At 31.0% G+C, this 10,916-nt stretch overlaps 1 protein-coding gene across 2 annotated transcripts; it reads left to right on the forward strand.

Annotated features, from left to right (window-relative positions):
- The first annotated feature begins 1,600 nt into the window (after positions 1-1,600).
- On the forward strand, positions 1,601-7,844 carry LOC123195728 (fimbrin-2). Of its 2 annotated transcripts, XM_044609546.1 has the most exons (15): positions 1,601-1,817; positions 1,897-2,070; positions 2,682-2,923; positions 3,007-3,178; positions 3,306-3,344; positions 3,506-3,574; positions 3,688-3,804; positions 4,385-4,596; positions 5,162-5,317; positions 5,735-5,934; positions 6,113-6,270; positions 6,773-6,869; positions 7,114-7,205; positions 7,347-7,530; positions 7,641-7,844. In XM_044609546.1, exons 1-14 carry the CDS (start codon positions 1,731-1,733, stop codon positions 7,524-7,526), a joined length of 1,995 nt encoding a protein of 664 aa, XP_044465481.1. In that variant the 5' UTR covers positions 1,601-1,730; the 3' UTR covers positions 7,527-7,530; positions 7,641-7,844. The 2 variants fall into 2 exon arrangements, with proteins under 2 accessions (XP_044465481.1, XP_044465480.1); XM_044609545.1 differs by having other exon boundaries at positions 7,347-7,844.
- Positions 7,845-10,916: the final 3,072 nt, after the last annotated feature.

Below are 10,916 nucleotides of genomic sequence, written 5' to 3' on the forward strand. Positions count from 1 at the left end.
GAAGTACAATCGAAACATGCACATTGACAACTAAAATCATTAGAATTACACTAGGTAGGTGTGATTCAATATGATCACACTTTCTGGGTGTGTACTTTGTTGTTAGAATCACACATTTTTTAATACATCTTTATCTAAATCACATATAAAAAGATACAATCTTAATAAATTAGACTTATTCTAGTATGTTTTTAGTTGTATGATATTTTTTTTCATGCAATAAGATGATTCTAACAATCGATTTTTTCAATATTTTGGGATGAAAAATGATATGTACACCCTTCTTTTCCAATAAAAGTTAAATTTTGAGTAAAAATTTGTAATTTAAAAATTCAAGTGAGACTTGTAGTTTCCTCAAATGTTGGGTAGAAGTAGAATAGAATAATTCACTAAGCTTTTTATAAAGTAAGCAAGCTTTGCTTCACGTGGGGCTCAAACTTCGCAGGATGCCTAGATCGCCATCTTCGTGCATTCAATTACTAATTTGTCCTTCTAAACTACTTCCCATCCATCTGTAATTTAATTTAGCTAAAGCACAATTTCCCACCAGGGATTTAGTGAAAAACCAAATTCCCATCAATTAACTTTAAAAAACTCAAACACTCATTCATCTATTAAAATTTACTATTATAAATAAGGGTAAAATTATCATTTAGTTAAAAAATTAAAGAACTAAAAATAATTTATTTCCCCTTAGGTTTATCAATTTGAAATTTCCTCCCTTAAAGGTTTGAAAAATCATCTTTTCCCTATAAGGTTTTAAAACTATCACCGAAGATGACAGAGTTCACCATCTCTGGTCACGTTGTTTTCACATCAACGGATCTTGTCATCATCCAGAAACATGTCCGACGAGTAGAAGCATGACAGAAGTGGTTGAGATCTGTCATGGGATAAATCTGCACGAAGTGTGATGATCCATTACACAATGGATCTTCGATGACACTGCTTCCATTTGTCACCTTTGTGGCCTCTTCGTAATCGCGTCTTCATAATCAAGGCTAGAGGGAGCGCCGATAGATGAAAGGTCAGTCGAAGAATGTCGCCGGAGAAGAAATGGAACCCTAGGGTGGAAATGACGATTCTTCAAACCTTGGTAGGAGAAATGTTTGATTTATACACATCGGGAGAAAATGTGATAGTTTTTAATATTTTAAATTAAATAACAAATTTTACCTCTAACTTTAATAATGATTTTAACAGATAAATGAGTATTTAAGTTTTTAAATTTTAATGGATGGAAATTGTCCTTTCATTAAACCTTGGGTGGGAAATAGTCCTTTGGCCTTTAGTTTAATTAATCAATAAATCCTACGAATTCAACAGTCTGGCATGAATTTGGAGATTTGTCCTTTAAATAAAATTATCATATTTTAGAAAGAATTAATATAATAGTGGGAAATTCAAATGGATTCAAATAATATGTTTTAAAATAAATTTGAAAATAAAGTTGGTGGTTTGGGACATAGTAGTCATAATATGAATTGTACAAAGGAAAGGACAGAAGATGGTTCAATCCAAGTGGAGTGGGTCCCAAGTTCCTAATACGAAAAGTTTTCGAAGGGACAAAATGGTCATAATTTGAATTGTAATTCAAAAATCATAAACTCTGCCATGCTCCACTTCCATCCTCTGCCAGTCAGTCACACTCACACTCTACCATTTCCATTCAAATCTTCTTCCTCTTTCTCAATCTCACACTAAATAATTTCAAAACCTTTCTCTAGAAAATGTCAGGTTACGTCGGGATTTTGGTTTCAGATCCGTCTCTCCAGAACCAGTTCACACAGGTGGAGCTTCGAAGCTTAAAGACTCACGTAAGTTGTTGTGATTTCTTTCCTTTTTCTTATTTTGATCTATTTGTTCGAAGAATGTAATTTTTTATTTTATGTTTAGTTTATGAGCATGAGAAGAGAGAGTGGAAAGCTGATTGTGAGCGACTTGGCTTCGAGGATGTCGAGATTGAAAGTAGTCGGAGAGAATCTCAGTGAAGAAGAACGAGCTTCGCTTATTCAAAATTTCTATCCTAATAACCTTCTCGATGAGGTTGATTTCGAGCTTTTCTTGAAGGTAAATTGATTGTTTCCTCTTCTAAATTTAACATTTGATCTTTTGATCTTCGAGAGTTTGATAAATGTTCTCTCATTATGTATATTGATTTATATTTATTTTTCGATCTTCTCTATGTCGGACGAGTCGTTCACTGATCTTATAGATCGACGACAAGTCATTTAAGTTTATTGTCAAGTGTCATTACTTTCTCAGTAGCCAAACAGGTTAAAGTTCTCATCATCATTAAGTTTATAAAATAAACCGTTCGTTTGTATGGGCGTCAGATTTTTTCCCTCACCTTCTGTCTGTATTGAAATTAGTTTGGGTTGTTTTATACATTTCTATTTAGTTGTTGACTACGGCAAGTCATCCTTTGATTTTCTTATAGATGACTTTCCGTTCATTGACCTCGATACTTCTTTTATTTTTCTTGATAAACAGGTTAAAGATCTTGGGTTTGAAATTCAACTTTTCTAATTTATAATTAATTGAAATTGGAAAATATTTAGACTTTTTACATCTTTTGTTCTTTGAAAAATATGAAAAATTAACTGTTTGATTGTTTTTGTAAAATAGTTTGTCTGTTCTCTGCATGTCTGAAGTGTAAAATCGTGTCAAAATTCTGGCAGGTTTATTTGAAGCTACAAGCGCATGCCCATGCAAGAACAGGAAGTAATGCAAAGAACTCATCTGCATTCCTCAAGGCTGCAACAACTACACTGCTTCACACCATTAGCGAATCAGAAAAAGCATCATATGTTGCACATATCAATAACTACCTAGCAGAAGATGAATTTCTAAAGAAATACCTCCCAATTGATCCTTCATCTAATGATCTTTTTGAGATTGCAAAGGATGGAGTTCTTCTTTGGTAACTAAAAACTGTTAATTCAGTATGTTTTTCCGCAATCACAGATGAGTAAATAGTTTGATTTCATTTTTTTTGTGGTGCAGTAAGCTTATCAATGTGGCAGTTCCTGGTACAATTGATGAAAGAGCTATTAATACTAAGAGAGTACTTAATCCCTGGGAAAGAAATGAAAATCACACACTCTGCTTCAACTCTGCTAAGGCCATTGGATGCACTGTAGTCAATATAGGGACCCAAGATTTCATTGAAGGAAGGGTATGCCCATTATAATTCTTCTGATGTCCCCTGTAACCTAGATGTTGTTATGCTCAATTATTTATCTTTGTTATTTTACTCAGCCTTTGAAATCATGTTAATGATACACTTTTTGGTTTTACTTCAGCGTCATCTCATGCTTGGACTGATTTCTCAAATTATTAAGGTAAGACCTGATGGCTGTCCACTCAATTTCACATTTGAAAATAATAAGATAACAGATATTTTGTTTGGCTTAAGAATTAATTCTTTTATTTTCATTTTTTTTGAAAATTCCGCTAATATAGATACTGTTTGACCTTCCCTATGGTTATGCTATTTTTCTAGATTCAACTTTTGGCTGACCTCAACCTGAAGAAAACACCTCAGTTGTTGCAGTTGGTTGATGATAGTAAGGTAAAGATGTCTTCTTTCTACTGAAGTATTGGTTTTTATTATAATAGGAATTTCTCAGTTTTTCTATCACTATTTTTCTGACATAAGTTGCATTTTATGGTAAAAACCAACAGGATGTGGAAGAGTTGATGAGTCTTCCTCCAGAGAAGATCTTGTTGAGGTGGATGAACTTTCATCTGAAGAAAGCTGGATACAAAAAAATTGTAACAAACTTTTCCTCTGATATAAAGGTAAATGAGAGTTAAGTGAGAGATGCCTGTAAGATCATAATATTTTTGACTACTTTATATCCATATCAATCTTCATTTGCTTTTGTAGTACTAATCTAGCAGAAGAATATGATGCTTTAGATTTGTGTTTGTGATGAAACAATAGGCCTTTGTTCAAAATTTTTAAGATTATGTCTGGTTGTTGCTGATATATTGAGTCAAACCCACAATTTTAATAGTCACTTTTAACATTTTTTAAGATTCTAAATATATACAAAGAACCTTGACAATTAATTTGTTATCATAACCAATGAATCTTATCATTTTCTTGTAATTTTGGTTGCCTAGGTTTGCAGATTCAATGCTAAAAAAATTATTTCTTTAAATTGGTGTTCCAAGTTTTAATTAGTTGCTTGACATCTTTTGATAATGGAACAATTAGTATTCTGTAACAATTGTCTTATTGATTATTGGTGTCAAAAGCCAGGTAACCTGATTACATGCTTACTATGGTGTACTTTAAGGACCATAGAAGATTGTACAATTTGATATTTGCTCTTTGGATAATGCTGGTGTTGAATATACAATTTGCTACATCCAGGATGGAGAAGCTTATGCTCATCTTCTAAATGTCCTTGATCCTGACCATAGTAATCCATCTACATTGGCTGTCAAAGATCTGTTGCAAAGAGCAATGTTGATTCTTGAACATGCAGATAAGATGGGTTGCAGGAGATACTTAACTGCTAAGGATATTGTGGAGGGTTCCCCAAATCTCAATCTAGCTTTTGTTGCACATATTTTTCAGCATAGGTAAGAATGTATCCTGTCCTTAGTTTGCTTGGTGTGAAGGTTATTGCTTTGTTCTAAAGTTTATCATTGTACATTATTAATGCATTGTGAATCTGATGTCATAAAATAGGAATTTAATGTTTTCAAATACGTCACTCATGTGCACTAGTTAGAAAATTTCTGTATTCAGATGGTATAGAAGTTTCAAGGTAATGTAATTTTTTTTACATCAGATTGCAGGGTGATCTTTTGAATTTTCACATGAAATATATTGTCATATCCCAAACTGTAACTGATGCTGGATTTGATTCATGTTTAGTCTTTATGCTTGCAAATTAGGTTCTTTATTTGTTTCAACATGTTTATTTGCTATTGGCAACTCCAATTGTTAAACGTAGTGAAGGAACATGTTAAAGGCTTGCAATTTCATGTGTGAGGAAAATATTGAAACACAAGATGTAGTGTAGTGGTTTATCATGTTTGAGCAGCCAATAAATATTGATGATTAATACTTCATTCTGAAGTTGCCAATCATTGCTTTTATTGAGTTGAGATGTAAAAAGCTTACAACTTCTTTTATATGCAGGCATGGACTCTCAACTCAAACAAAACAAATTTCTTTTCTTGAAATTTTACCTGATGACACCCAAATCTCTAGAGAAGAAAGAGCGTTTCGCTTTTGGATCAATAGTCTTGGAAATTCAACATATATAGACAATGTTTTTGAAGATCTTAGAAATGGGTTAGTATTGTCTTAACAATATTTTACCATTCTAATTGTAAATGGTTTTCATCATTGTGCTTTGGTTATAAATATTACAGTCTAGTTTGCCTTAATTTTGGCTAGACGTTTGATCTTGTATTGATTTTTGTAGTCAAAATAAAATTAGAGGAATTTCTTTTTAACTGTTTACCATAAATAGGAAATATTAAGTGAAAATTAGTTTAGTTTTTGTCATTTAAAATTTTTGTGGGCTTGAAATTTAATTGAAGTTGTTGAACTAAGAATCCTTTCTTATGGATTCGCTTAAGTTCTTTCTTTGGTTATAATGCTTAAACTAAAATATTTATTCCTCAATACATTTTGTATTAAGAACACTCTCTTATGGTTCACTAATTTTTTTCTTCAATTAAGCTAAAAATTTATATTCCTCTACAGGTGGGTACTTCTAGAAACTCTTGACAAGGTGTCTCCAGGGATTGTTAATTGGAAGATTGCAAATAAGCCTCCAATCAAGTTGCCGTTCAGGAAAGTAGAAAATTGCAATCAAGTGGTAAAAATAGGGAAACAGTTGAAATTTTCCCTTGTTAATATTGCAGGAAATGATATTGTGCAAGGGAATAAAAAGTTGATATTAGGTAACTTTTTTGTGAAAGTTGATATTAGGTATCTTTTTTGTGAAAGTTGATATTAGGTATCTTTTTTGTGAAAGTTGTTCCCTACATTTAAATGTGGATGCTTCAGAGGCATTTTAGAAATGCATCACAACTATGTTTGCTTTTGCTCTAATTAGAAATAATTTTCTTTTCTCTTCAGCATATTTGTGGCAATTGATGAGATACAATATCCTTCAACTCTTGAAGAATTTGAGATTCCATTCCAACGGAAAAGGAATTACTGATGCTGATATTCTAGAATGGGCAAATACCAAAGTGAGCAACTCAGGAAGCCAAAATCGCATGAATAGTTTCAAGGTATTTTTCAATATTTGTTTCAGCTTATATGTAACAATCTTCACTTTCTAGGCCTCTATTTAAATGATAAAGGTTATAAATTTCAATATGAATCTATGGAGTTGTGCAAAAATATTATTATTGTTACCGGTGATGTTTTCCCTGCAACCCTTTTTTTAACATGTAATTGAAAACCTTTACTGATGTGTACTGTCATTTAGCATATGAATTCTTCACTTAATGAGAATTACCAATCTTAGTGCATTATATAAATAGATGAGCTATATTGTCTTTAGATTTACTTTGAAGCATTCAATTAGGACTGCAATTTTGTATATGCACTTACTGCATACAAATCAAATCATCGTTAGTAATTTTAAAAGTAAATTTGAATGATCTTTTCAATTTTTGATACTCAAATATGGTTTGGAACCTTATATTAAAAACTTAATCTGATGATATAGCAAGTTTTAGAACTGACAGCAATCTGGCTCGCATATTGATATTATTTTCATTTTTACAGGACAAACGTTTGTCAGATGGCATATTTTTCCTTGAGTTACTCAGTGCTGTTCAGCCTAGAGCTGTAAATTGGGGCCTTGTCACAAAAGGAGTAACTGGTATGTTTTCTTCCAATTTTATGTGATCAAAGTGGTTACATTTATCAGTCATAACAGGATTAGTTATGCATTCATAAATTAAGTTATCATATATTAAAATAATTGGGTGGTTTATAAATTTGAACATTTGCATCTCAGAACATGATTATCTCTCACTGAATCTGAGATATGGTCTATATGAAAGAAGGATTCTTATGCTTCTCATTCTTTTGTCTCTTTTTTTGAACCTTTGAGCGATTTTCAGATGAGGAGAAAAAGATGAATGCCACATATATCATCAGCATCGCAAGAAAACTTGGATGCTCAATATTTTTGCTTCCAGAAGACATAACTGAGGTATCTTTGTGATCATCAACATCATTTTTTCCACTTCATTGCTTCCTAAATAGGAGCATGGTTAATGTTAAGACTAATGAGTCATTAAGGTCTCTGAATATGGAAGCTGATTTTCCTTTTTCTTTTTATTTGCCGCAACAGGTGAATCAAAAGATGATCCTCACATTGACGGCAAGTATCATGTACTGGTTCATGAAACAACCTGTTGAAGAGAAACCATTTTCAGATAGTGAAAACGGAAGCCAGGCGGAAACAATCTCAAATTCAACAATAGATGACTCAGCCTCTGAGTCTTCAATAGAAGACAATGGGAACATATAAATAGGTAACCATTACCACATACATGCTTACTATTCTGTTTGTCTTTCGAAGTTTCATTTTCTTCTTGATTGAAAAAAAAAAAATTGATTGCAAAGTTGCTGTATGACAACATAGGAATTGGAGTGTTCCTAAAGCAAATTTTGCTAAAGCATGCCATTGCATATGTGAATAGTACCCAATTTAATCATCTTTCATAGCGAAGGAGCATTGCTATATGTAATATATGTAAATTAAACAATACATACTCTGGTTTTCGCAGATTTTGAGTTTATTTTCTTTTCAAGCAAATACTATGTGGGCTTAGTTTTGAATATGTAATTGTCTGTTTTCTATATTTATATAAATAATTAAAATTTTAAATTAATATAATAAAAAAATATTGAGACATAATGATTAGAATATAATTCTATGAAATTGATTTTGGAAACAACTAACAACTAACACATCACCGAAAGAAAAAGAGGATGGTTGCTTGTCAGCTCAAATACTGTGGATTGATGGCAATTACAAACTACTTAACATTTTAAAGATTAATAATATTAAAGAATTAGGATGGATAATAATAAGTGGTGGACGTAATTAAAAGCGTAACAGGGACAAGTGCGGATGAAGTGGTCCTTGAAGAAAAGAGAGGCATGTGAAAGCCGGGCCTTCTAAAACCTAAAAACATAAAAATAATTAAGAGTTGGTTAAAGTGTCAAATTGTAAAATATGTATCCCTAACTGTAGGCATCATTTGCCCCACCACCATCTTTATCTTTTGTTTCTATTCAACCCTATCTTTTTTCAATAACTCATCTTTGTCCCCTTAATTTGTCCTCTTCCACCTCCTCAGATTAACACTTACTACTTTCTTTTAACAGTTTTCCCATTCTCTCTCTCTCTCTCTCTCTTAATATATGTAGGTCCTTGAGTGTTTTGATTAGACAAATTAAACCGGACAAAATGATTGTAAAATGGACTAATAATGTTTAAGATATGATCAAAATTTATTAAAGTTGAAAAATGCAGAACATGTGCATAGAATGCTCGTTTCGTTTTCAAAAGGCTAATTGTTTCACTCAAAGACTATCCTTATTCTTCTAGTTGTTTCAAGTTATCAGGATCAAAATTCTCTTTTTGTTTTTGAGCAACGGGAAAATTTTACAAAATTAAAGAAGGAAAGATGCAACACAGTGTTCAAGTAACTGAATGTCCATTTCATGAGTTTGAAGTAAAAAACCGAGCTTGTTCCTCCTACATATATTAAGAATGTCTTAAGTCGTTTCACTAAAACATGACTCTATTCTTGTGCTTATTCAAGGATTTGAGAAATTTAGGATAAATTTGAAGGAGTTAGAACTCTCGTTTTATAATGACAAGTTCAACTGTGTGAAACAAATTTAACCCTTAAAAGACTAATTGAAGATTTACTTTTCAAATAAAGTGAACTCTTCAAGTAAAAAATATATATTTCATCATACAAAACACCCGTTCCTTAGGATTCTATATATAATTTAGAGATATTGTTTAAACTCAATAACTCTATTTTCAAACCAACATTTAAATTTACTTTCAAAATTAAATTCCCATATAAAAAATAACCTTGGGAGCATATTCAAAGGATGAAGTTCCATACAAGAAATCACACAAAGAATTAAATTAAAAAACTCACATTTTTTTATCAATCATTTACTCTCTATGCACCACAATGTAATCCTTTGAGAGTGTGTGTAAACAATTATGAAATTAGCCTAGTAGAGAAGCAAAAAAACACTTACAATATTTGTAAGAAACTAGTGTATCAATTTGATACGATAATAGTGGAATTTTAAAAAATTGTCCTAAAAGGAAACATAAGAGGCTTGAGATCGAAGCTCAAAACCACAATAGATTGAGTGAACATTTTCTTTTCATTGCAATTTATTTAATGCTTAATTGTTCATATAGTTATTTGAATTAGTTTAAAGTGCTTAGGTTTTTAATTCCATGCAATCTTTGGAACTCCTATTCACCTCCCTCTTGATCAAAGTACTTAACCCATCTTGAATTTACAATATACATGAGTTAAAATTTATAGCCTTATTTTTTGTAAGTTATGACACAATTTTTAAACCAATAGATTAAATTATATTTTTGAATGGTTGAAATTATATCTAAATATAGCATTTTCAAAGTGTATTAATTATGCAACTTATATTAAATCTCAAGTATGAAAAGTGTTTAATCTAATGCCTTAAAGAGATTGCGAAGCAAGCTTTCCAAGAAAATTTTAAGTAATAAAAGAAGAAATTTTATGTATAAAATAATATGAATTTAAAATAAATAAATAAATATATAAAATATATATATATATATATATATTAGTTAAGATATTTTGATGGTAATTAAGTATGACGATAGATGTGTGTCATTATGTCTAAGTTGTGATCAGACCAAATGTTGGGTGGGAAATAGTTTTTTGGCCATAATTTTATTCTATTGAAAAGAAAAAGATTGAGGGGCAACGAGACAGTAATGGTTGATAATGTTTAGTTGGAATAATTAGAAAGAGGAAGAGATGGAAGGATGGGTGTTATGTAGAGTCATAATGTGAAGAGATGGACCACTTTAAGATTAGTCAAGTTGGAAAGCGTGCGTAAAGGGAAGTGACAACAACTTCCATGATGCATGCTCGTCTCAGTTTATTAATGACAGCTTCAACTGATTATAACATAATATTCCTCCTCATCCATCAACCTTATTTATTTTATATGTATGCATGTTTCTCTCTTCATTCATCCTACACTCCCAGTCTAATCCATATCTTGTTTTGGGATTTTCTTCACCTCTTCAATTTAGATTTGTCTACAATGGTTCTATCAGGATCTAAATTTATAAAATTATATTATTGGAGATTTCTGGATTTGAAAAAACAAAATCAGTATATATACATAAGATTTGTATTTTTCTATATTAATAAAATTATGTATACATAATTTAATCATAAAATTACACTTATAGTAATTTTGATCATAAAATTATGTATACTTAAGTTGAGCTTGAATTTGACTATAATTTGAGTTGAGCTTGATTTGATATTTTAAGTGAGTTAAAATAGATTAAAATGACATTATTTTGATATGTATTAAACAAAACAACGTTGTTTTAACTTATTTGAATCAAATTTATATAAGCTCATAAGCTTGTCAAGTTGATCACCCTAAGTGTTAGAGTAAGTACCCTAAAATCAACTGTCATTCTTTATGTAGTTGTTTGATAATCATGATTTTTATTAATAAAATGACCTTCTTCATCATATTTTATTTTACTTTAGTAAAATTAATTAAATGAATCTTCTTAGGATGCTAAAACCATGACGAGGGAATCAATGCATGTTAATTGATCATAAAAACCCTATATTTACATATG

Source organism: Mangifera indica, chromosome 14 (genome assembly GCF_011075055.1).
Source record: "Mangifera indica cultivar Alphonso chromosome 14, CATAS_Mindica_2.1, whole genome shotgun sequence".
Classification (NCBI taxonomy): domain Eukaryota; kingdom Viridiplantae; phylum Streptophyta; class Magnoliopsida; order Sapindales; family Anacardiaceae; genus Mangifera; species Mangifera indica.

Excerpts from the sequence above, each read along its gene's own strand:
- LOC123195728 (XM_044609545.1), top strand. The coding sequence starts at position 1,731 with ATGTCAGGTTACGTCGGGATTTTGGTTTCAGATCCGTCTCTCCAGAAC. Across the intron at positions 2,924-3,006 it reads AAGGATGGAGTTCTTCTTTG|TAAGCTTATCAATGTGGCAG; the intron begins GTAACTAAAAAC and ends TTTGTGGTGCAG. Across the intron at positions 3,345-3,505 it reads TGATTTCTCAAATTATTAAG|ATTCAACTTTTGGCTGACCT; the intron begins GTAAGACCTGAT and ends CTATTTTTCTAG.